At 35.7% G+C, this 27,819-nt stretch overlaps 1 protein-coding gene across 5 annotated transcripts; it reads left to right on the top strand.

Moving 5' to 3' along the window:
• LOC131056213 (protein STRICTOSIDINE SYNTHASE-LIKE 7) lies at positions 1-27,350 on the top strand. 5 transcript variants are annotated; one of them, XR_009108587.2, is made up of 6 exons: positions 3-621; positions 963-1,030; positions 13,928-14,246; positions 14,786-14,935; positions 23,954-24,132; positions 27,050-27,350. XR_009108587.2 is itself a non-coding variant. In XM_059208033.1 (4 exons), exons 1-4 carry the CDS (start codon positions 244-246, stop codon positions 23,972-23,974), a joined length of 786 nt encoding a protein of 261 aa, XP_059064016.1. In that variant the 5' UTR covers positions 1-243; the 3' UTR covers positions 23,975-24,309. The 5 variants fall into 5 exon arrangements, 2 of the variants coding, with proteins under 2 accessions (XP_059064016.1, XP_059064015.1); XR_009358441.1 differs by lacking the exon at positions 23,954-24,132 and having other exon boundaries at positions 27,050-27,343; XR_009358440.1 differs by lacking the exon at positions 27,050-27,350 and having other exon boundaries at positions 23,954-24,307.
• The last annotated feature ends 469 nt before the right edge of the window (positions 27,351-27,819 follow it).

The following is a 27,819-nucleotide window of genomic DNA, read 5'->3' as shown; positions in this document are numbered from 1 at the left end:
CCGTGCATAAAGAAAAAAGCGATGCTCAAAAGTATCGTAAATTTGTAATCCATGTAAGTTCTAATTTTCTGATAAGATGCTACCTACCAAAAGCATTTTCGCCCCCTTTATCCCGGGTGTGACCTCAATCAGAAAATAGTCTGTAAAAGCTATGTTAATGGTGGTCTTGTCGTATTCAATAAAGGGTTTTTTGTTACAGATTTAGAGATTATATAATTTGCCCAATGCCTTCTCTGTTGTGTGATGCCTTTGAATCAGAGACAAAATTTTGTCGAAATCAAGATGGATTTACAAATTCAAAACGCTGTCCTGTTAGTTTTTATTTGCCTGGCCTCTGTGGCAAAGTCACAAATCGTTTTAGGCTCCTTTAATGCAACCACAAATGGGCTTGAAAGGGCAGAAAAGATTGGACTTGGGCTTTTGCCAAGTCCAGAAGATTTATATTTTGACAGAGAAAAAAAGTCGTTTTTTACTGGGTGTGGAGATGGTTGGATTAAGCGGGTTTGGATAGACGGGAGGGATGCAGAAGAACAGGTGGAGGACTGGAATTTTGTTGGGGGTCGACCTCTTGGGGTGGCTTTTGGTCCCAATCAGGAGGTTATTGTGTGTGAACTTACTAAGGTAAGAATTTTTTGGTGTATGCATTCACATGTTATTTACCATTAATTGGGTACTCAAACATGATTTTGAAGTTAGGTTTAGGTTTACAAATGTGATGCTTTTCAATGATTATCTGTGTACTTTGATTTACACCTTTTGAAAGATTCTGGAATGAATTTTTTTTGGGGATTCAATTGCATAGTTTTTAATCGACATTGATCGTGTTTCACTATAAAATGGTCAACAAGAATCTCCCTTTCTGCATAATACTTCACACCTTAAATTTACTGTTCGATACAGAGAAGACAGTTGTATAAAAAGTAACACAATTTTTTTCACTAAAAGAATTATGTTCATGATAGGGCCTGCTGAATGTGACGAAGGACAAAGTGGAGGTCTTGTGCAGTGAGGCAGATGGATTCAAATTTAAGTATGTGAATTAATTCACTAACTTATTTTCTCTTTTCTTTTTGCTTATAATGTGAAATTTCCATAAGATATGTCCAGAATGTTTTTATTTGAATTGATGCAACTGGAGAAAAATATATTGATTCTGGGTTCATTTGGGCATGTTTTACTACTTGAAATTGTTACAATAGTATAATCATATTTCTTTTGAAGGTTCAATGTACACTACTTGTGGAGTATGGGAATTGTTAGTACCTTGCTGTTATTTAATATTAATTATATTGAAATATTTATGTGATGTGAAGATATTCATAGTCATTTACTCTTATTCATAAACGTTGAAAATCTTGGTATAAAATGTTATATGTATTTATGATAAAACCTACGAGTGAAAAAGAGGGAAATGTTTATTTTTGACCGAACACATTCAACTCAGACTTACATTAATTGATCAAGCCATTGAATAAACTCTTTGGAAGAAAATAAATTATTCAAACACTGGCATTCTTGAACAAATTGATTCCATTGACAACCGATAAAATTGAATTCAAATCTAGAGTAAAGTCATTTCATGCTTTGCTACTGGCAAGGCTCTGACTCTTCCCAACGCCCCTCTTCCTGCATTCACAATGTCCTCACCTCTTACCTTGCTCTCACTCTCTTGTACCATGCACAGGCTATTTCTTTTCTTAGCTGCACCAAACTCTCCTTCCTCCACTACGCACCTCTCTGTCTTCACAATCTACGCAGCCGCTCTTTCTTGGCTAGTTCACCCTTTTTGGCCAGTCTCTTACTAGGCAGCCTGAGAAGAATCGATGCCCACATACTCTGCCTCTTCTTCGCAGCCCGACACATTACATAACCGATGCCAACTCTGCTGGCCACCACTCACGGCTCCCTCTCTTGGCCAATTTTACTCCCAAGGCCTTCCTCCGGCCAATACCCACCACTCACGGCTCCCTCTCTTGGCCAATTTTACTCCCAAGGCCTTCCTCTGCAAACCACCTGCGATGCCCACACACCCAATTGGACCCAAAGCCCATACTCTTTTTCTTTACGCAGCAACAGCAAATGCATTTCTTGTCCTCAGCGCCTTTGGGTTCTGCAACTATTTTTTCATCCTTCCTACACCAACAGCAAACTTGCTTTCACTATCGCACCCCTCTCTCACACGTATTCCTCTGTCTTCCCAGCCACACTATAGGTCGATTCCACACCAATGATCGATCCCCCTCACCATCTTGGCCAAAGGCCCTCCTTCTCTCCTTGCTACCCCAAATCGCTTCATTTCAAATATGCCGACTCTGTATCTTCATTTACTTAATCTCCTAGTTTACCATTCTAACTTGTCAGCTCGAATCCAATCTTTCAGCTTTCTAATTTCTCTGTTCTCATTCAATAATATCTTCATGCCTTCTATTAGCTTCCATTCCTTCCACTTCCTTCCTGTTACGCATTCTTCTTGAGACCGTACTTATTCTTCTGAGAATATCAATTGGTTTTTCCCAATTGTCCTCGTCTGCTCATCTTTTGCATCTGCTCACCTTCCAACAGAATAGTATCTTATCTCTCCTCTTCAAGGCATTACATCTCTTCCATCAATATGCATTTGAGCATACCAAAATTACTATTAAAATAGCATTGCATTTTAAATCTTCTTACTCCGTCAGACCATAACATATGCCTACCCGGATGCTCCTGCATCAGTTAAGATATTTTTATTTAACATTACATTATTAATTATATTAAAAGATGCTCTACAATGATAGCAGGGTATATAATCTCATGCTGTGATTGTATAGATAGAAGTAAAAAACACAGTCTTATTTGAAAAATATAAAATTAAAATTAAAACAGAGTTATTTTGTAAAAACATTGAAAAAGGATGGATGGAAGGGAATATGAAGTCAGCCAGAACAATATTTTCAATGATCATTTGATTTGGTTTTTAACTCTGAAGAATTTTGTCTCTAGCATAGCTCTTTAATTGACAATCCTGAGTATGGGGAGTAAAGATAAAAAATACATTTCCCTATTCGACCTTCAAAACAACATCTTGATCTCTGATCATTAGTATATGCGACGCACACACAAATTATTAATATAGTGTATATATGATGTTTGCGTGAATCATTTATATTGTATATATGTGACATGTTTAAGATAGTCATTGTTTGTACTTGTGACGAGTGTACTAGTTAGTCACTCTGTATATAAATGATGTATGCTTGAGCCAATCATGTGAACATGTGATGTGGGAGTGATATTGTCCCTATATGGTTTGTGTGTATTTGTGCACTAACGATTGGTATGGAACCACATTTGATTGAGATGTGTTTATTTTCATTTTGTTGTTATTGGACTAAATTTGAAAGCAAGTAATTGAGATTTAGAAGTGAGATTAGATATTTCATACAAGTGGAGAGGATGAACTCGCTATCATTTATGTACAAACTATGGAGCTTTTAATTCTGAAAGCGGTACACAGGCAGAGTCATCATGAATGGACCCTGAAGGATTTAGTCTGAATCTTGGAATGACCCTGGCATTGGTTATGAAGTTTACACTTCTAATTTAGATGAAAGATGCTTGTCCAATTAAATTGGTAGTTTGTGAAGTGATTAAAAAAAAAATAGTAGTAACAGTGAGGCGGTTATTACACATGAAGCCTTCAAACATGCACTTGGGCTAGCTGCATTGCCCTCATAAGCTACCAAGATCACAAGCAGGACACCATATTAAGAGTTTATTCTTTTCATATGTAAATTCTTTCTATAGTGCAAGAAGTTCTGAAATATGTTATTTTCTATGAACAACCAAGACTAAATCTAGAACCTCCCATTACATGTTGGGATGCCCTCTAGAGACCCTCTTTATGACTGGGTTTTTGGGTAGGCTTTTTATTATAGTTTGGGGAGTACTTTTTCCAATAATGTCCCTTGAACCACTTGTTGAAACTGAGGCTACTAATCCGACTCTGTTTTCATATTATTTTGCATTAACCAATTAACACTCAAACTTAAATCCTCCCATTGCATGCTAAGGAGATCTCTACTGGTCCTCTTTATGTCCAGACTTTTTCGTCGGATCCTAATAATGGCTGGGGCATGACTTATTTTCTTCAATAAAATTTGGGATGATATCATTTTGTGGAATCACAGCCTACGGGCAGACCCGGTACTCAAACTTGGACCAGCCTTGGTAAACTCTTGCTGACCTCCAAGTAGACCACGGATCTAATGATCCATGGACATTGATCCACACCACAGTCTTCTCTGCCATTGAATCTCAACGCGGGTTTGTTTTTCATGACAGAGGGGACTGGCTTGAAGCTGCAGCAACTGATATCTCACTATGTGTTGATATGCTTAAAGCATTAATTTCAGCTTAATATTGTAATTCTTATAAATACATGGAAGGGCATGGTGAATGTTGACTTGGGCTACGAAGCAAATCCTACAGGCAGGGTGGGGAAAAGTCTATTGCTCCATAGAAAAGACGTTATCTGATGGTGATCAATGCAACCAGTTTTGATAATCTTCATCTTCTGAGATATCTTCCAGACTGTATCAGCTCTGAATTAAGATGGAACTCGGTAAGCTGTAATAAAGATTTGACTAGTTAATATGAATGCATGGAACAAAAGCAGCTAGTTACAAAAGTTCCAAACCTAGTGATGGAATTTATTTGATAGAACTCTCTTGTTTGTTTCAAACTTCATCTAATCTACAAATTATCTTGGTTTACTTCATATTAGAAGGATTTCTAGAGTCTGAATTCAGAATTACAGAACATGACGAGTTCAGTAGAAAAAACCACAGATAAAACATATATTAATGTCATGAAAACATATATTAATGTCATGCATATTAATCTTGGCAAATATGCATGGTTGTTGTTGGCAAACACTTTTCCCTGCCTTCAAAGGCAATCATTGGGAGCACCATAAACTGTTCCAACTATGCTGCTACCTGCAGGAATATAATCAAAGGTTATAAAGTTGTTTACTTCCGAGTTTGGTCATGAGAAACTAGTTATCAAATCTCAACAAACTAGATGTAAATGAAAAACGTTTCAATATGAGTTTCTACAAGAAAGGTCGCTTATGCCAAATTGGCATCTGCCTTGGCTTTGAACTTGGAAACAACCTTACCTTTAGGTCTAAATTGGTTCATGCGTTCCCTATGATTTCATGTGAGGGCAGGGTATAGTGATTGCTTAATCGCTACTTGTCAATGGATAGATGGTATTAAATTTACAATTGTAGGTGTCCAAAGAGAACAAGTTCAACTATTGCTAAGTACCCCCACAACGCTGTTAAAGTAAATTTCTGTTAAGAGACCCTTTCATACTACATAGACGATGATGTTATTGTAAAGCGGAAAATCGCGGTCGAACCCTAGTTGGTCTCCCCTCTTCTAACTCCGAGGAGAGAGAAGGGAGGTTCGCTAGGATTCGATGGGTTTTCACTTAGGGGAGAGACTTTACATTCAAAAGAGAGGTTGAAACTCATAAGATTCAATCCCACACAATGTAAGATTGGATGCTAAATGAATTTCAAGGGTTAGGAAAGCAAGGCTACCCTCTTTTGTAAAGAATGTTGATTAAGGAAATTAAGCTAAGGATCATAGAAAGTCATAAAGATTCGCTTATAAACTGAGTTTAGGTTATAGGATGAAGCTGCGGACCTGGAATTAGCAGTAAAATGTCGATACGGCGCTGTCCTGCAAATTTGAGAAAAAGTTGTTGGGACGATGGCGCCCGGCGCCACGGTCCTCCGAGAAATCCGCGAAACGAAGGGGGATCTGTTCGTCTCTGCACAAGGATTCCAGATCTTCAATTTCAGTCGCGTACCTGCAACCTACACACAGAAAAGCGAAGACGATTGGGGGGTTAGGGATTGGGGGTTTGCCTTTAAGTCAAACCTCGGTTTTGGAATTAACCAAGAAATGAGCAAGAGCTGTAAATGTAAATGACTGTAAAACAAGTACTAATACCTTGTTCTAAGGATGTTGGTATCCTTATGTGCGAAGGTTTAGATGTTGTATGTTGTATGTTGTAGCATGTAATAAGTGATCTCCTCTTCAATGGTTGAATCCTTGACTTGAATGCAACACTTAGCCTTGAATGGAGACTTGGAATGATCAATTGCTTGAATGCTTGAATGCTTGAGTATAGTTTCCACGCTTTGTACCCACGCTTTGTACACATATCCTCTTCATATCAAATGAGAGAGAAAAATGTAGTTTATATACTTGTCAATTAGGGCTGATAGACTGATTTTCCCGACCTTAGGCCGACCAGGGAAGTATATTTCCAAATTGCAATCAAAAAGACCCGATATCACTTAGGAAACCGGGCCCAAAATAGGACCCAGGGACCAGGGCGCCCAGAGGGACCAGGGCGCTGGGCGCTCTGGTCCCACCTCCGAGACAACGGGGTGCAAGGAGGTTCAGGCCAATGGTGCTTGAAAAATGCAGTTTTCAGTGTCGTGAGCAAGTTTTGGGGTCTCCATTCAGGTTGCGTGTTGCGTCGCCATCGTGAAGACCGAAATGCAGTCGAAATTGCAAGTGTCGCAATTTTAGGACGCTACATTTAGCCCCCACTTTAGCGGGAGTATGTATGCTCATACTTCCGGTAAAGTACAAGGAAACAATATTGAAAGACTTTCACCACGTCAAGGAGGCAAGATACACCAAGCCCCCAGTGGACTAAGGATCTTACGACTTCGATTGACAAAGTAAAAGGGAAGATCGCGAGGAAGAACCATGACTGTCAGTAGTAAGGCTCCCTCACTATGAGTCATGCAAAAGAAATACCAAAAATCTTCAAGACAAAGCTAAGTTTGCCAAGAAATTTTCAAGTATCTTTGAAAGGATAGACAGGGTGTATGCCCCCCTACGTTAAAGCGATCGCACACGCCTCAACGGGGGTGATTGTTTTAACGTAGTGATACACATAAGAAATGAGAAAGGAAAAAGGAGCACGTTATCGCAAAGATTTAGCCCCCAAGTGTGAGATAAACCCAAGGATAATAGACACAAAACACAAAGCACGAGGTGACTTCGCTTTCCTCGGGGTCAGTATGCTGTATGATAAGTCATGTATATATATCATATGTATGTATGCATAATTGTTCTTCATTCCCCAATCAAGGAAGGTCACCTAGAAGAAGGGAACACATGTGTCTTTTGAGTCAACATGAGAGAGACCAAAGAGATCTCAATGCTTTGCATCGTCCTCAAGTAGACAACACTAAGGACGACAAATAGAAGAATGAGAATAACATATAGAAGAAGTAACAAAAGGGAGGGGGAGAGAATCTGCCATGCTAATGTAACTAGTCTAGCACGTCATCTACCCCCCGATCTTGCTGATCAATGTTTCGGGAAGGCAGGGAACACGCTAGAGGAGGAACATCCAACACAGCAGATGGAGCTATCACAAGATCCAAACAAGGGCTATGTTCATGTTCCAAGCCACATTGTTCTTGTCTAGGAGCTAGGATAAGTGCTTTAGAAAATTCATTAAATAAATGGTTATCAATATCAACAAGTTCATATTCACTATCAGAAGCAAGAGGAGTAACATTTTCATCATGGATAACATTTTCATCTATATCATCATCAAAATTTATAAAAATAGGATCTTTAACTCGCACAGGATCAAGACCATCATGCATCTTATGTTTAGGAGATTTAGGCTCAATGTCCGGCTGAGGAGAAAATGGAGTAATGCTTGTTGAAGGTGTTTTTGGAGATTGTAAAGTTTGAGAAGCAGCTGCTTGAGCCCTAAGACGACGCTTTCGTCAGCGTTCCCGTGCAGAACGATTACGTCTAGTCTTAGTAGGAAGTGTAGAAGATAGAGGAGGAGGAATGTTCTCATCCTTATCACTTGGATGTTTAGGTTGTGGTCTCTTAGGCTGGATAATAGGAGAAGAAGAAGGTCTCTTCTCTCTATAGAAGGCAGGAGGAGGAACTGCTCCATATAAAGGAGGAGTTTTTGGTTTAGGAAGAAGACCAAGTCCATCATGACGAGGAGGTATAGGTCTATTTTTAGAAGATTTATTAGGCATAGACATAGTCACATCCATGGGGATGGGTTGGGAATCTTCTTGAGGAAAGACATTAGTTTTATCTTTCAAAGGAAGAACTTCCTTCTCAAGAATGATAGGAATGTCAAGTTTAGGTGTTCTAGGTTCACTTAGAGATAAGATCATATCTGTTTTCCACTTTTGATAAGATTTAAAAAGATGATCACTTCGCGGAGGAAGAGATTGGAATTGTTTGGGCCAAAAGTAATCAATAGGAACACTAGAGGTTCTTTCGGCTGGTTTAAAGAGACTATGATTGATAGTAACAACTTCACCATTGTGGGGAAATTTCAAACACTTATGAATAGGAGAAGCAATAGCTTTCATGGAAGATAGCCAAGGATAGCCAAGCTTCACACGAAATTGTTCGGAAGATGGAATAATAGCAAAGTTCACATCAAGGGATTTATTATGGACCTCAATAGGCAATGTAATAGAACCAATTGCAGGAGAAGAAAATGCATCAAATAGTTTCACAATCACATCTGTTTTGTCATAGATCACTTGATTCAATTGCAAAGTAAAAAGAAATTCTTCAGTAATAACATTAACCATGCACGAAGGATCAATAAGCACTCCACGGCAAGGTGTATTCTTGACTTTTGCAACTATGTATAAAGGACCATTAGGTGCCCTAATGGTTTCACTAGAATCAAATGTGATGGAAGGTTCTTTAGGGTTTTCTTGCTGCTCTACAAAGTTAATCACATTCGGAGCCATAGACACAAGACCATCAGATGAGAAAGAGGAATCATTAGCCTCAATCGCATTAGAGGTATGAGAGGTATGAGAAGGTAATGGATCAGTGAAAATCTGAAGATTTTGGTTAGGAGGAGCTACAGATGTGTTGCCTTTATCATTCACTCCAGAAACAGAAATAGTATTATTATCAATCAAATCTTGAATTTTACCCTTTAAAGAAAAACATTTTTCAGTATCATGCCCAGGCTGACGATGAAAGTGACAAAAAGATTTGTGATCAAAATAAGGTGAAGTAATCTTTGCAGGATCAATTTGTCTTATAGGAGGAAGAGTAAGCACATTTTGTTCCAATAACTTATTCATAATATCATGCAATGATTCATTCAAAGGAGTATACTTTCTTTCTTTCCTGAAAAATTTAGAAATAGGAGGCACACCTGATGCTGCATTCACATTGTTGTTGATGATGTTTTCATTGAATTTGATGGAATCTCTGTTCGGTTTAATCTTCCCAAATGGTTGTTGACTGCTATCACCCTTATCACTCGGAGCCATAGGATGTGATTGTTCCATTTGACTCACAGTCAGTTGATAATTGTGAAGAGTGGCACACAACTGTTGGAAAGAAGTAAACTCAGAAAACAGAAGTTTGTCTCGAATATCTTTTTGCAAATTAGAAATAAAGATTCTTTGAATATCATTATCAGGCACTGGAAAAGAAATTTGAGCATACAAATGCTTATATCTACCAATGAAATCAGTCACTTTTTCTTTAACACCTTGTTTACAATGCATTAAATCAATCAAAGTAACTTTAGGACTTATATTGTTTTGAAATTGTTGAATGAAAGCATTTGCAAGTTGTTCGAAAGAAGAAATAGAATAGGAAGGCAACGAGCAATACCATTGTAGGGCTTTGTCTCTTAATGTTCTAGTAAATAGTTTTGCAAGCAACCTTTGGTCATAAGCAAAATCAGTACATATTGTTTGAAAAGTCTTAACATGTGTTAGAGGATCTCCTTTACCATTATAAAGTTCCAAATGCGGGATTTCAACATGCTTAGGAGGAATAGCTCGAACAATGTCAAGAGAAAGTGGGCTCGCAACATCAAATGTGGGCACACTAAACTTAGATTGATTCATAGAGGCAATTTGTTGCTGTAAAGAAGCGACAGTTTGTGCAAGATTATTAATGGTAGCTTCAGTCGAAGAGTTCATATTAGGTGTGTTAGATTGAGATGGAGGTGTGATGTTATTGAAAGAAGGTAAAGAGTAAGGTGGTGGGACCCTATGATAGTCAACCATAGGGGATGATTGGATAGGAGGAACACTACAAGGAGGAATGGAATGGTTAAATGAATTGCCCCCTTGCGTCATGTTCATTTGTGAAGATGTAATAGGAACATTTATTGAAGGAATGAATGAAGAAGTCGGATTGAATGAAGGAATAGGGTTAATTGAAGAAGGAGGATTGCCCCCATGACTAGTGATCACAGGAGGAATGTCTTGTATAGAGGTAGCCATGATGTTTGATGTAAAGGTAGGTAAACTAGCAATAGAAGTGGTCAAAGGAATAGAATGATTGACTTGTGTAGGAGGTTGTGTATAACCTAAAGATTCAGCACAACTCTTCATAGGCATCACGTTCGAATTCACAATGTGTGAAATACCACGCAAAATATCAATTCCATTCTTATCACTTTGAAGCATACGTTTTAGACCCTCAATTAAAGGAAGAGCTTGACTATCGGGATACTCATGAGACATCCATTGGTGAAAATCGTCAAATTGGTTATCCAATTTGGAAAGTTGTTCAACAGAAACTTCATGGGGAGCTTCTTCATCATTAGGAGGATTAGAGGAATTTCCCATGTCCTCGTTAAAAAGGCTATTCAAATTAGGTTCCATCTCCTCGGTAATTAAACCTCAGAAAGACTTAATTCTACGGCTTCGTCTAACGGGAATAGTGTAAGTAGGGCTTATTGTTGTAAAACTCATGCACTAGAGAGAAAGAGAAAATTTTGAATTTAGAGGTAGCAATTTTCAGTAAGATCAACCAATTTTCTGGATTTAAGCTGTTAAATGCAATCACAATAGTCTCCCGAAATTTCGGAAAAAATGTCCGGGACCGTGGCGCCCGGAGTGCAACACGGTCCCTGCAGCTTTTTCCGAAATTTGCAGGGATGAAAGGTATGATGATTTTAGAGCTAATCTGAAAAAATTGAGTGATTTTACGATCTGTAGATAGGCCAAATTAAAGTTGTAATCTCAAAATTGAACCCTATCAAGATTGTCGAAAAATGCAAAATTTGAATTTTGAAAAAGAGAGGGAAACTGAAATTTTGAATTTTATGATTTTAGAGGGAATGTCAAAAGCAATGCAAATTTTGAAATTCAAAAGTTGACTCAATTTCACGCAAAATTCAATTTTGAAAGTGGAAATCGAAGTTGTTGTAATTAAGCACTTAATTTCAAAAGTCACAAAATGCAAGAATTTGAATAAAGCACTGAAATTTTGAATGAATGCAAACACAATTTTCAGATTTAGGATAGTAAGAACACAATTTTGACACAAAATTTCAATTTCAACAATTTTTGAATGATTAGGAGCCTTAAACCAAGCAATCACAAGACCAACTTTGACTGTAATTTTGAAAGTGTTATAATTGACAAAATCAGCCAAAATTTTGGATTTTAGCAGGAAAATACAGCAAAATCTCACTCCCGAAATTTTGAAAAAAATGTCGGGGACGATGGCGCTCGGAGTGCAACACGGTCCTCGCAACTTTTTTCCAAATTTTCAGGGATGAAAGATATTGTGATTTTATTGCAGAATCCAAAGTTACAGCTGATTTGGAGATGTTTTGATCGGTGAAATTGTCAAACAAAGGTTGAATTAAGAGGGTTTCAAAAATTAGGGTTTTGACATTTAACCACTTAATTTTCAAAATTAAAGTACAGATATGAATTGATAATTTATAATAGAAAAGCAGATCTGAAGCAAGCATTAATAATTAAACATTTCGCAAGTTCAATGTTCAAAAAAAAGAAAATTTAGGGTTTTTATGCAATCACCTCTAAAATTTTGCAAAAGATCAAACATGGAAATGTAATCAAGGAATCAATTTTCAGATCTAATCATGAATAATCAGAAAGGATGTTCACGTCAGGTTCACCAAAATGTAAAGCGGAAAATCGCGGTCGAACCCTAGTTGGTCTCCCCTCTTCTAACTCCGAGGAGAGAGAAGGGAGGTTCGCTAGGATTCGATGGGTTTTCACTTAGGGGAGAGACTTTACATTCAAAAGAGGGGTTGAAACTCATAAGATTCAATCCCATACAATGTAAGATTGGATGCTAAATGAATTTCAAGGGTTAGGAAAGCAAGGCTACCCTCTTTTGTAAAGAATGTTGATTAAGGAAATTAAGCTAAGGATGCATAGAAAGTCATAAAGATTCGCTTATAAACTGAGTTTAGGTTATAGGATGAAGCTGCGGACCTGGAATTAGCAGTAAAATGTCGATACGGCGCTGTCCTGCAAATTTGAGAAAAAGTTGTCGGGACGATGGCGCCACGGTCCTCCGAAAAATCCGCGAAACGAAGGGGGATCTGTTCGTCTCTGCACAAGGATTCCAGATCTTCAATTTCAGTCGCGTACCTGCAACCTACACACAGAAAAGCGAAGACGATTGGGGGGTTAGGGATTGGGGGTTTGCCTTTAGGTCAAACCCCGGTTTTGGAATTAACCAAGAAATGAGCAAGAGCTGTAAATGTAAATGACTGTAAAACAAGTACTAATACCTTGTTCTAAGGATGTTGGTATCCTTATGTGCGAAGGTTTAGATGTTGTATGTTGTATGTTGTAGCATGTAATAAGTGATCTCCTCTTCAATGGTTGAATCCTTGACTTGAATGCAACACTTAGCCTTGAATGGAGACTTGGAATGATCAATTGCTTGAATGCTTGAATGCTTGAGTATAGTTTCCACGCTTTGTACACATATCCTCTTCATATCAAATGAGAGAGAAAAATGTAGTTTATATACTTGTCAATTAGGGCTGATAGACTGATTTTCCCGACCTTAGGCCGACCAGGGAAGTATATTTCCAAATTGCAATCAAAAAGACCCGATATCACTTAGGAAACCGGGCCCAAAATAGGGCCCAGGGACCAGGGCGCTGGGCGCTCTGGTCCCACCTCCGAGACAGCGGGGTGCAAGGAGGTTCAGGCCAATGGTGCTTGAAAAATGCAGTTTTCAGTGTCGTGAGCAAGTTTTGGGGTCTCCATTCAGGTTGCGTGTTGCGTCGCCATCGTGAAGACCGAAATGCAGTCGAAATTGCAAGTGTCGCAATTTTAGGACGCTATAGTTATTTACGCCCAAATCTGGTGACCGTAAATTCCAGTAACCTCTGCTAAACAATGCACTGAGGACTTCGAATGGCCTCTAAGTTGTAAATGCTGTCCTTCAGAGTTAGCAATGAGGCACAATAATGTATATTATACTGGATGGTATAAGTCGATGTGAATGACATCACAGCAAGATAACTTGAAATTTATACGGAACCAAGATTGTAAAACCATGTTTTAAACAAAAATATGAGTAGCCTATGTTTTTGCATCCGTGCTTCCAAAATAACCATAACCCAGATTTGATGGGAAATGGGCTTGAAGAGGTTTCAATCAAGAATCTTATTTGTTTATAAACTCTCTTCTATATGAATTTTTAAATTAAACATTTTTCTTATAGTCTGTCCATATTTACAGAATATTTGAAGTTCGTCAATCATTCAAATTGCTAATTAAGGATCTTTAAAAACCACTGTTACGGTTTGCTAATTTCTCATAAAACCAAAGTTATAGTAAACTTGCAGCTAGCAAATACTGAATTAACAATAAACTGTAAAGTCTGTAAAACATGTAAAAAGTTTTAAAAAAATCGTTAACAAAGAAACAATGCAGGTCATGTTTCTTGCAAATAGGTTTCATTTCTTGGGGGTTCAGTTGTGTGATTCTTAGCATCATTGAATAGATATCAATATAAAAAACAATCCATGGCCTACAGAAACATAAAACTTTGATTTTGCCATAATACTAAAAATAGTTTGTTTCATATTTTATCCACAGAGGAATGGATGGAGTGGATGTTTCAAAAGATGGTACGATTTACTTCACTGATGCCACCTTGGGTTTGCTCATTAAATACAATCCCAGCACCAAAATTTCCACTGTTTTGCTCACTGACCTTGACTACCCCAATGGTGTGGCCGTCTCTGCCCAAGAAGATTTCCTTATATTCTGTGAAACTTACTCTCTCAAGTGTCCCAAATACTGGCTGAAGGGAAACAAATCAGGTCAAGTTGAAACATTTGCAGAAAGTTTACCAGCATATCCAGATAACGTTAGAGTCGATGATGAAGGCACATTTTGGATTGGACTTCTGGGGGTAAATACAATTTCCCTGCATTTTATCCATTTTTTATCTCAATTTTTCCCTTACATCAATCAAATAGGAGCCAGAAAATCTTCAAATTGAAAAAATAGAATGCTACATATACGTATGTAATGTTTATCTTCTATCCTCTTTCTTTGGAGAGTAGATCAATGAATAAAGTTTTCCATGCTTTAAGATATTTGTCTGGAAAGAACCATATTTGTCATTTAAAATTTTTGGCATTTCTCACTACCTGGTTTGCTCAACTTTTTTTTTCCTACAAACATGAATTCCAAAATCTAATTCCCATTCCATCAAACTACAAATGGTAAATTCCCTTTTTCCTCACAACATTTGATTTGCAGTACATTCAGGCTATATACATTATTATATATCTTCACAGAAAAATGGTTGATTGTACTTATCAGATTATGTATTTATTTTCTTATTTGATTGCATCCGTATCTGTCATTTTATGAATATTGAAAATTTGCCTCTCATATTTATGTATAAGATTTATAATCTTGACCTTCTCAATGTTTTTTTGACAGACAAAAACCGAGGATAAAGATTCCATAGTTAAATATCTGAAATTGAGACCACCTCTGAAGAGGGTGTGAAATATCTTAAATCAACATCGACTGAAGATAAGACCTATTTTTGGACCAGCAGGTATTTTGGGTGTGAAGGAAAACGGGCAGGTCAGTGCTTTCATTTCTGATTCACAGAGGACACTGATTAGTGGTGGTGTAAAAGTGAATAATAGTCTCTTTTTTGTGAGCCTCAGTGAAAACTTCATTAATCGCCTTGATCTCCTATGAATTTTCTATGGTATAGGCGATTATCCCACATCAGTTACAAAAATATTGTAACGAAAAGTGTTTCATCAATGAATATATCAACAGCCGGCATGGTTGACAAAACAATGGGAAGGGGAAATATAATCACTGTCAACTTGAACTTCATGACGGTTAGAAGATGAGTATCCAACTAATTGGCATCTTCGCCAATGAGATCTGAAATTTCATGGGCTCTATGTGAGCCAGCACCTTTTGACTTCCTAATTTAAAATTGTTGTTAGTTCGCCATTGGAGATTTCAGTGATTTGGTTGTGACAAGGGAGGGAAAGTTGGAGACAGGTTATTTGGAATTGATGGTTAAATGAAGTATTTTTACATACTAATTTGAAATTTGAAATTCAATAAGTGGTATGATACATCAATTAAGTGGAAGTTGGAGATTTATAAGTGGTATGATACATTAATTAAGTGGAAGTTGGAGATTTAAAGATCTATAAGTGATGTGTTGTAATACAATAACTTGTACAAGAGAAGAATACAATATGAAATATGTTGAAAATTCTTGATAATACATGAGAATAACAAATCATTTAGAGAGGGCAAACCTCTAAATATTTCCATTGAGAACACATTCATGATCTGATGATCAAATGAGACTTACTACTGTTAGGTCCCGGAGACAACTGAGAGGGGCGGGGGAGGAATCAGTTGTCTAATAAATTCAAACCAAAAACAACTTATCCAAACTTAATGCTTAATACTGGTAAACCAAACTTTAATGCTGGTAGATAGTTTATCAGTTAATTGCAGTATCGGTAAAGATTAATGCATGAAACAGAAAGACAATGACATCCACAACACATAACACCAATATTTGTACGTGGAAACCCTATAAGGGGAAAAACCACAATGGGAAACCTTACCCACAATCAGATGATAATACTGCAAATAGTATGTGTATACAATAGGGGGTCTGCACATGCAGAAAGACCAAGCGCCTAGAGTTCACTACTCAAACACAAATGGGAGTCGCCACTGACTACAATTGGATGGTTAAATCCAATAATGACGTGCTGCTCAAAATAACATCTTCATATGCTAGATTCAGTACCGGTTCAATTCTGATATGCCTTCATAAAACCTTCCTTCAACCTTCAAATGATATCTGCGTGTATACCTTTGCTTATTCTCACATATATCGAATTATATGTCTTTTTCAATCGCATATCGATCTTACAAATAAAATCTTACATATATACCGAAGCTTAGGACCAAAACGTGTAGGTCGGCTTTACAAAAGATATTACAATGAAAACAATTTACAAGTAAAACAATAACCGATGCAATATCCAATTCAACATGTCGGCTTAATGCATTTACAACATTACTAAATCATCTCCATAGTGTGTCGTGCTGATCTGGAATAGATAAGCCTGCCGGTGTTTATCCTGGACCTATTTGCCGATAACAACAAATATGCAAACACGAATATACCAATGAACAAATCTCCAAGACAAAGTGTCCAAACAATGTCTTCGACATAACCAAGTGTTTTTCATGTCATTCCAAGTGCCGGTGAACAATATATCCTGCCAGTGTACCAGATACCGGTGACTATGCATAAGTCATTTACTTGCCGGTGAACATTGCCAAATCTCCAAATGCCAGAGTTGATAAGTGTTGACATCAATGACAAAACCATATCAACATATCTAAAATACCAACAACTACCTCCTATATATACCTTATTTATGCCCAATATATCACCTAAGTTAACTTAGATAACAACATATAAGTTGTAGGCCGATTTAAATAATTAAATAAGAACAAAATAATGATAATATGACTTAATGAAGGGTTAAGGTAGCTACAAGTTGACTACTTGTAACCTTAAGCATGTTTAGAATTAAGGGCATATCATGCCCCACCTTCAAAGAAGCATTGTCCTCAATCATAATCAAGTGTGGATTCTTTTGAACGAACATTTTATCCTCTCATGTAGCATGGAGATTTATAAGTGGTATAGTACATTAATTAAGTGGAAGTTGGAGATTTGAAGATTTATAAGTGACTTGTTGTAATCAAATAACTTGCACAAGAGAGGAATATAATATGAAATATGTGGAAAATACTTCATAATAAATGAGAATAACAAATCATTTATAGAGGGCAAACCTCCAAATATCTCCATTGAGAACACAATTTACAATTTGATGATCAAATGAGACTTACTACCTCCTATTTATATTATATCACCCAAGTTAACTTAGATAACAATATATAAGCCACAAAATGACTTAAATAATTAAATAAGAATAAAATGATGATAATATGGCTTAATGGAGAATTAAGGTAGCCACAAGCTAAATACTCATAACCTTAAGCATATTTTAGAATCAAGGGCATAACATGCCCCCCTAACTGCCCCTCTCTACCCGCCCCTCTCATGTGACATCTTCAATTGCTAAATTCTTCAACCGAATGATATACTCAATGAGTATTCTAGTTCTTAGCTTCTTTGTGTATATTTGAAGAAAGAACTTTGGCTTCAATAGGATTCTTCCTTCTTCATTTAGCTTCGATAATATTTGTGTGTAGGGAAACACTTTCTTCAAATAAGAAACATGGAAAGTTGGATGTATCTTTGTTGTTGGAGATAACTCAAGCTTATGGGCGACAACTATCTGTCTCTAGATTTAGTATGAACCATAATATTTTGGGGACAACTTGTTCTCTATTTGTGATTTGTTGGGAAATGAGGTTGTAGCCTAGGGACATAAGCTAAGATCGTAATCTCCAAATCACCATCAATTGTTGCAAGAAATGACCCACGAGATCCAACTTCAACCCTAAAGGAGAGTTGGATGCTTTGTTTGATTACTTCCTCTTTTGATTTGATTTGATTTGAATATGTAATGACTAGGTAAAATGATAGGAAATTGACAAAATTTAGCATAGACATAAAGATACATAACTAGAAGTAAACACAAATGTACAAATCTAAAAATGAGACGCAAAGAGGGACCTATAACTGAAATTTGGAGCTGAAAGTGTCGGACTAGAGATCTAGAAGTCCTACTCCTAAGGGTATCTTTGTCAACAGAGGCTTCAGATTCTAGATCAGGAGGTAGGTGAGCTAATTGGCATGGTCCTAGTATTCTTTCATATTCAAAGTTTGGGACTGTGAATCTCAGTTTGTTATGTGCAAATATGCAACCCTTTGCTATTTGATTTATTCCAACACACATGAGAGAGGGGGAAAATAGTTGTGTTGTATAGGGGCTTGCCCAAGTCAAACTCCATGTTGGTGTTCCTATCTCCACAATAACAACGATGATGCAAAAAGAGAGCTTGCCCTTGGTAAGACATAGTTAAATTGATAAATGAAATGCTAAATTGACAAGATTATACCCTTAGGATTGATAATGGTGGTGATGCAGTGCTCTGTAAACAAGTCCTTCAAGTGGCGATGCAATAACATATCATAACAAAATTCATCATGGAAACATACTTGAAGATAAGTTGTTGTTGCTTGATGCTCAGTGTACTCAGATCTACTGTTCATGGAGTTAGGAATGCTTGAATTGTAACTTGTGAATTAGCTAGATGGACTTTATGAATGATAAATGATTTCCTTATATAATGTTCTCAAGCTATTTCTCAATTTAGGTTGACTTCCAATGATCAATTGAAAATATCGAGATCGAATCATAAATGGCAGGATTTGACACTTGCACATGTTCAAATTTGGGCCCCTTTTGAAAGGACTAGAGTGTTAGGCACCATATTCCACTAAAAAGGGGACAAAAAAGGGCAATGCCAAAGTAACAGGGTCCTAGACATAGGATATGGTTTCAATCTTAACATATGTCAATAATAGGATGTGATAAGGCCTAAATATGTTTAAAATGACCTAGGAGGAGGCACACTAAAGCAAGGGCCCAAAATAGAGCATGAAATTGTAAGGAAATACAATTTACAACACTACATTTAGCCCTCACTTTAGCAAGACTATGAATTTACATTCATACTCAAGGTAAAGTAGATATGGAGAGATAAGGTAGCAGAGAGCAAGACAAACTAGGGATAGGATGACACTAATTTGAGGGATGATCAAGCCCCTAAGCTTAGGATCCTATCAATCCACACGAAACATTCAAATATACACAACAAAACAACATTAGTACTAAAGAAAACAAAAGGTTCCAAGTCACCTTGATATAAAAAATGTCTTTAGTGCTAATATCATTCTTAGAATGTTATTGCAAGAGCACACGTGGACTTCTAGAAAGAGACGAGAGCATACACCAATTGATGAGATAGGAATCCACAACCCAACAACTAGCAAGTTGTGTTATGTTGGGGGTCCATGGGAAAAACCATGAGTTCCATTGGCCAACATGGTGTGTTATGTTGTGCGATTCATGTTAAAGGCATTTATTCTATTAGCTAGCAAGTTGTGTTATTCTAGGTGATACATGGAGAGGCATGGATTATATTGGCCAACAAGTTGCATTATGTTGTATGATTTGTATAGTGAAACAAACGATTGTAGACACCTAATTTCGTCCATACTAGACCACACTTGACCTTATCCCATTCTAGCCAATTAAATAAATATTTGTTATTTATTTAATTTATCATTTATCTTTACCCTTTAACTTTAATTAAATAAATTTATATTTATATAATTATTTCTAGTCGTATCCCACAAACCCTCTAACTAAATCAATCAATTGGTACCTTCTTAATTAATTGATCTAGGTTAGTTAACCTTCATTACCAATTTTCCTATTATTTATTTCCACCTCACCCTCAATCACTGTCCATTAAATCCTAGCCATTGAATCTTAACATGGATCAAGATCTAAACTTGCTATCATGTGCCAAGTGTCCCTACCCTTCTCTTCATCACATATATGTGAGCATGAAAGATCACCTCATGGCCACCCTTCCTCTTACACATCATAGACATGTCACTTTCCCAAGCCACCCTATTTCTTACATGTCATAGACATGTCTCTTTCACGAGCTTCCCTATGTGTGAACACACCTAGCTCTTACACATGCATCCACCTTGTGACACTTGTCACAAGCCTAAGCCCTCAACCCATGCCATCTCTCTTAATAAATCCTATCCATCAATTTATCATCACATCCTAGCCATCGATTTCCGTTATGGAAAATTTATAAATTGATGCCTTTTCTCTCATTTGAATCATCTCTTCACATCATAATTACATTTTGTCCATTTTCTTTTATCATCTTAATCTTAACATCATGCTACCGGTTTGAGCAAACACATTCCACCTAACTAGAACACCAAAGGATCAAACAAAGTGAAGGAGGGTGCCTCTACTTCTGCTCAATCTGTGAGATGAGAAGGTAAAATGCAAGGTAATATTTTGTCTTTCATTCAATTTATTTGTATCTTCTACCATTTTCTCATCTTCAACGATTACACTAACAAACTTCATTATGCTAGGTAACCAATGCACCCAGTGCGTTAAATGGTAATGACGATCATACTAACAAGTTGCATTGTGCTAGATGTCCTATGCTCATGGAGCACAAAATGATAACAATAATTATATTAGAAAGCCTCACTATGCTAGATGACCAAGGCCAGATAAAGCATAAAATATGCTTGTCAAGGGGATCAAGCTAGTAATCCATGCTATGCAAGATGATCAAAACAAAGGTTATATGACATGCAAGTTGCTAGAAATAGATTGATAACCACACCTTTGGGACCATTATGGAACACACCATCATCACTTTGAGGGTACATCAATGAATGACTATGAGCAACTAGGAGGCCTCATATGCCTCCCCTTAAGATGCCAACATGATACTATGTCGATATCTTAAGGAAGGTAGAGATTTGTATCAAGGATAACATATCTTCAACACCGAGGAGATATCTTTTGCATGCACTTCAAGATAGGAAGAAGATCCTTATAAAGGATGCAAATCTTTAAACAAGGAAAAGATCATTGTAAAGGAAACATCTTGCAACATGTGCAAGCAGATCTTTATCAAGGATACATAACTATTAGAGAGACAAAGGGAGGAGAGGATCCTTGTCTTAAGGACACCTGTGTTTGCTAAGGAAGGAGATCTTCAAACAAGGATGCACACAAGAGGAGAGGGGATCTTCAAGTAAGGATGCACACCTCAAAGCAAGTTATACATGCCCCCTAATGTGTAGGCAATGACAACCACACTAGATATTATTATGTTGTTGACCCTAGAAAAGAAATGGTTGCACTTGAGATTGTATCACCATGAATGACAATGAGCCCTCATATAGAACTACAAATGTCACATAGTGAGAAGCAACATAATAGAAATAAATGTTATTTAGAAGGGATAAAAGAAAGGGTGCAACTCATTGTCACTTGTCATTTGAATGATACCAAATTTGATAAGTTGCTGAATTTTACACTCCAAGGCTTGAAATTCATTAGTGGAAAGACCATGTATTCAATGATATACACAAAAAGGAAGATTTTCTTGATTAGGTTTATGATTTTTCTTTCATCTTGGAAAAGGTAGCATAGGGAGCTTATTTTTATGAAGCACTACCAAGATACTCTCTTGTTTAGATGAAAGGTCAATAGTAGTAAGAAATCCTCTCTCTTCATAAAAGAGACATAGATGTATTAGACAATGGAATATAGACAAAGGAGGAGATTTGGTGAAGCAATCCATTGTATAAAAATGACTTTAAAACTAACTCCATAGTGTGTATCTAATTAAATGTAGGATATTTGGTGAAGCAATCACCGACTAGGAGGGACCTCAAAGAGATTAGTCCAGACCGATCAAAAAGAGTAAACATAACGGAAACACAGGGGCATGATGGAGGCAAAGCAAAACAAATTGAATTATATCATGAAAACTCATTACAACCAACTAGGTTACAGAAACCGGCTCACAGGCTTGCTAAAACATGCTCAAAATATAGAACAAGTCACAACCGGGACCTCAAATCTTAAGATCCATCTTCTATGCTCGATCTAACTTTCTGATTGCATTCTAATGCTCTATTACAATGATTTATACGATCCAAGGGGATCCGGTCGGCCAAAAAGGGATGAAAACCCGAAGAACAAAACTTAACATGCAAAACCAACAAGGTCAGCCTCTGCCAAAGAAATTCCTCTGGAAAATCCAAAGGATGAAGCGTAGATCACGGGAAAAGGTCAAGGAACATCAGAATCAACAAGCAAAAGTACAAACCTGTGTCACACTTTTACAAAGGAAAATGCTAACACAACAATAACTGTTCAATTTCGTCACCATAAAAGTGTCATTTGCATTTTGAATTTGAAGATGATGTACACTGATGAAATGTGTAAAATTTGTTGAAGTTTAAGTTTACTATTTTTTGAATTTTTTTTGTCAATAATTTATATGTTTGTTTTAGCTTTGAAGTCCATTTTTTAATTGCTGAAAAACAGGGGGTTTGGTTCCCACCTCAAAAGTAAATGTAAATCAACTTTTTTTTTTTCTCATTTTGATATCAGTTATAGATCACATATTTATATAGCGCATGAAAAAAATAAAAAAAATTTGATGTATATATTCTTTGTAATAGCATTTGGAAGTCGAATAAACTAGAATTTGACAGTTTTTGTCTCCCACCACAATTTGTCTATTCAATTTATGATAATCCAAAAAATAAAAATACCCTTTTGGAGAAGACTCTCTCTTCTAGTGAACCATATTTTTTTCAATTTTTTTTGAAATGATTTGATTTTTTTTTATTTTTTTTTCAAAGCAGACTCATATCGAACAAAAGAATACCTAGTTGTAGTATTTTTAATTTTTTATATATTAAATGTAATCAAAACATTAAAAAAATTATATGAGTAGAATCGTGACTTCGATCTCTAAAAAAAGGTATTTTTTTTTTTTTTTAATAAGTTTAATTTACCTATTGAATTTTGTTGCAGAAGTGGCAAGTTTGAAAAAATCATCATTTTTGTTGATGTCGCTGCCACTTGGCATTCCACATAAGCCGTTCCGGCCAAAAACGTTCCTGCCTGAATAATTCAAAAATAGTTCTGACCGGAACCCTTTCGGCCAGGATTGTGAGGGCCGACACGACTAGTCGTAAAAGCGACCGGTCGCTTGAACCACATATAAAAAAGAATTATTTTTTCCCTTAAAAAAAACAAATCAATCAAGTGTGAAAATAATAAGAGTTATTTTTGCAAACAATCAATTTTTTTTTTCAAATAAAGTGATATTTTAGAGCGAGTAGGAAGATTATAAAGGGGCAAATATTTCTAATTTTGTGAAGGGGTGAAGATTTTGAATTTTTTTTCGGAAGACGTCTACCCTTTCCAGGTATGTTATTTAAAATTATTTTTCAATCATGCTTAATTTACAATATTAGATGTTTTTTTGGAAATTAAATATTTTTTAGATTAACCATATTCTTTAGTCATTGCGATACGACGATAACCATTTCTTGGCCATATATCAAACACTATTTAGTACTGAGTTATATTATATTTTATTTCCTAATATTTGACTCAAATTCTCTATATATTAGCTAAGTGATTTGAAGCAATTAATGTTATTAAATCATGTTCATATGTACATTGCATATAGTCAAATGTATCTAATTGAAGTATATTTAATTTCTTACTTTTTATCAATGCTCCTAAATTTCTTGAGCCTTATTTTTTCATTTTCTAAATTATAAAAAATGGACTTCAAGTCAAATGATCTAAATGAATGAAATTTAAACATGTTAAGTTTAAGAATGCAAAATTATTTATATATTTCACTAACCAAATTACATTGTTTTTGTTAAGAACTGACAAAAAGTTATTAGATATATAACCTTTTTAGTTCAAAGCACTAAATTTTGAAGATATGCATATTTGCATGTGTTGTTTTTAGGTTCAAAGCACAAAATTTTGAAGATCTAAATATTTTTTGCAATGGGGAATAAGAGGACTAGATCAAGGTTGTATGATCATAAAAGGGACGATAAGATGAAAGGTCATGCAAAATGTAGTCAACAACAATCTGTTGTTATTCAAGATCAACCTGATGATGTTCAAGAAACATCTACTTAGGTACGAGATGAATTTTTTTTTTCTGGTATGAAAAATTTGATGGAAATGGATGAAGATAGTTTTTTCAATGAAATTCTATCTAAAGATATGATACCTGAAAGCACATTAAAATTGCATTGTAAGAATTTGTGGGATGATTATTTTAAAAATAAGTTTATTGTTGGAAGAGCACAATTATTTGCTAAGTTATTTAGGAAAAGGGAAATGAAACTTGTTTTGGACTTGTTGGGTGTTGGTAATAAAAATAGTTCGAGTGATACATTAGTAAAAGAAACTATAATTGAAAATTTACAAGAAGCATTGAATTGTATTGAGAACACAAGTCGAGGTGTTGATTTAAATGTTGCATGTAGAGCATTGATGACTATGATTACTAGTAAGGAATTGACTCGTAAAAAATAAGTTAATGCAATTTCTCAATTAATGAACGTATCTAGAAGAACTGTTCAAAGATACATTAGGAAGAGAAATATGTTCGATGAAAACATCGAAAAGAATTGGCTAAATATCTGTAGGGTTCCTGTAAAAGACAAAATTTCTGAAGATGTAAAAATACAGGTCATTGATTATTAAACCAACCAATCTCGTGTTTTTTCTAATAGAATAGATACTATACAGATGAGAGATGAAGATGGTAAAAAGATTACACATCCAAAACATTTTTTAGATACAACACAAAGTGAATTGTTTGAAACATTCAAGCAAAAAATTTCAGATGTAAAGATTTGCCAAAGGATGTTTGAGAGATTTCGTCCTTGCTTTGTACGCATAAATAAGGTACGTGAAACTTCTTGTTGTCGAAATCATGCTAAATTTCATTTACACTTGCAATCATATAAGAAGATCATGACAACAATTAATCCAAATCTAGTCATTCCTACAAGTACAACACAATTTGTGAAGTCTATTTTATGTGATAAATTAGAAGATTCTGATGAGTTCAAAATACAATGTATAAAGGTGAATGCAATAATTGTAGATTTTTGAGTACAACGTGTTGCAAACGGAGAATCTTGATATTCATGCATTAGTTATATGGAAGAGATTTGAATATGAGACATACCAAAGTAAGTCAGGAACTGAATCCAAAAAAATTATGTTGAAAGAGAGTGAATTGCCCTACATTTAGTTTATAGATAGATTTCGTAATATGATATATCCACATATCCAACATTGTCATGGTGCAAGATGGCAGGTTAAACAGTTTCGTGATTCAAAGAATTGTTTTCCACCAGGTTGTATTCTTCAATTGTAGATTTATTCGAGAACTATACATTTAGTCCTCACACGGAAATATTTGTACAAGTTTGCTATAGACATGCACAATTTCATGTGGATGGTATAGAGAGTACTGAAAATGAACGCATTATCATCAAGGAGGTCCACTTCTATATCAGTGATGCTACATGTCATAATAGGAGCTATGTAGCACATTGTTTTGGAATGTTTTTTGAAGATATTAAAGATCGTGGGATAAAATGTACACAACATTGGATTTGGTCAGATGGATGTGCCGATAAGTACATTAGATTTGAAATTGATTATTTGAGTTATATATATATATATATATATATATATATATATATATATATATATATATATATATATATATATATATATATATATATATATGATTTGATTGTATATAACAGGTCAAAAGTTTAAATTATATATATTTTATTAGAATAATATCTTTCTCTCTGTGTTATTAATGGCCATTTAAGTTGTTTCTAATTTCACCTCTAGTTAACAATTGTTTCTTTTAGAAACATCGTCTTTGTAACTCTATTTAAAGGAGTTTTGTCTCCTTGATTAATTGAACAACATCGATTCTTTAAAATCCATATGCTTTTGCATTTGTATTATGGTATCAGAGCAGAAAGAAAACTTTTGTTTTTTCTAAAAAATTTTCAAATGAAATTTTTCATCACTGAAAAAACAAATCTAGGGCTTGTGATTTTTTCATAATTCGAAATTTAAAATTTTTTTCTAAAGGGTTTTCTTTTAGGCGGGTTTTTCTACTGTTCTTCGTGTTTTCTGTGGCGGATTTCTTTTTAACCAGACTTTCGTCCCACGATTCCATTAATCCTATGCGTGTGACGCGATTTTTTACACCTGCAAATTTTTTTCTACCATTTTGGACGAAAATCTGCATTTTTTATTAAGGTTTTTACCCTTAAGATCAAGTCGATTTTTTTTTTTGATTGCAAATTCTTGGTGGGTATTTTGAGAGCCCAACTGGGTTGTTTTCAGAATTTTGTGGGTGCATCGTTTTCCATGCTTCGAATTTCATGCTAGTGGATTTCAATTTTGATTTCAGATTCTTTTTGGGTTTTTCGCAAGGATTTCTGGGTTGTCTTTGGATTTTTTTGGGTCAGTCGTAAATTTTTTTCAAAATTTGTGTCAGCGGTACTTCATCTATTTTTTGAAGATTGTACTTGTATATCCCTCTATTTTTTGCATTGGAATTTGTGCCCGGACTTGTCTCAGTGCATTGAACCTCGTACATCAGGTTTTGTTAACTTAGCATCTTCTCAGTACCTCATTTTTCATGCTTCGAAAAGCGTGAAGATGGCTTATGGGCATCGATGTTTGTTTCGATTTTTAATATTTTTTTACTTGAAAAAAAATTCTGATGGGTTTTAATATTTTTTTCTCTTTAAAAAGTCTTTGGGTTTTTAAATATTTTTTGTCCCTGTAAAAAAAATCATGGGAGGGTTTATTATTTTTTCCTCAAAAATTGTACTTTGTTGTAGTCTGTTTTTAGTCGCACCTGGAGTTGTTGTGCGAACATCTGCACTAGTCTCTTGTCTGCAATTTATTTTTGGGCATCTTGCTCATTTGCAATAGTTTGGAGGGTTTGTTGTTTTTTTCCTCAAAATCGTGACAACTGTTCTTGGTGTGTCTCTAATTACAGGGAGGAACAATTCTTCAACATCAGGTTGGACGGTTGGTGTTGTTTTGGGCATCTCTAAAAATTCTGCAGTTTGTAGGAGGGTTGGTGGTAGACTCATCTCAGTTAACAGAGTTAGTGGCAGGCTCTTGTCTTCTGTTGTAGCGTGTTCTGAGAAGAAGGGGGCAACCTTCTCTGTTATTTCTCTTGGTAGTTAGAACGATGACCATTAAGAGAGGGTATTAGAATAATATATTTCTCTTTGTGTTATTAATGATCATTTAAATTGTTTCTAATTTCGCCTCTAGTTAACGATTGTTTCTTTTAGAAACATCATCTTTGTAACTCTATTTAAAAGAGCTTTGTCTCCTTAATTAATTGAACATTGATTCTTTGAAATCCATATGCTTTTACATCTGTATTATATTTAATATTTATGTTATTCATGTTAGGGCAATTTAAGTCTAGAAAAACTTTTACCTGGTTATCCCTACAACATGTTCGACGTAGCATAAAGTTTTTGTGGAACTTCTTTGAGAGTGGACATGGAAAAAGAGAGCATGATAGAGCAGGTGCATGTGTGAAGCGTGCACTTCGCCAACATGAACTTGCAGATAAATTATCTTCACACACACACACACACACATGTTCAATTTTTTTCCATACGTAATTCTAATGATATTATTGAATGGTGCAAAAATCATTTTGCTGGTCATGATACAACTTACAACAAGTGTTATTTTTGGGAAGTTAAAGGTGTATATATATATATATATATGATGCGCTGCGAAATG

This window comes from Cryptomeria japonica, chromosome 7, assembly GCF_030272615.1.
Source record: "Cryptomeria japonica chromosome 7, Sugi_1.0, whole genome shotgun sequence".
Classification (NCBI taxonomy): Eukaryota; Viridiplantae; Streptophyta; class Pinopsida; order Cupressales; family Cupressaceae; genus Cryptomeria; species Cryptomeria japonica.
The sequence above is the reverse complement of the archived record's forward strand: the minus strand, read 5'-3'. Positions and strand labels throughout refer to the sequence as shown.

Coding starts and splice junctions, on each gene's coding strand:
- LOC131056213 (XM_059208032.1), top strand. CDS start 244: ATGCCTTTGAATCAGAGACAAAATTTTGTCGAAATCAAGATGGATTTA. Junction 622..962: donor TTGTGTGTGAACTTACTAAG/GTAAGAATTTTT, acceptor TGTTCATGATAG/GGCCTGCTGAATGTGACGAA. Junction 1,031..13,927: donor GCAGATGGATTCAAATTTAA/GTATGTGAATTA, acceptor TTTTATCCACAG/AGGAATGGATGGAGTGGATG.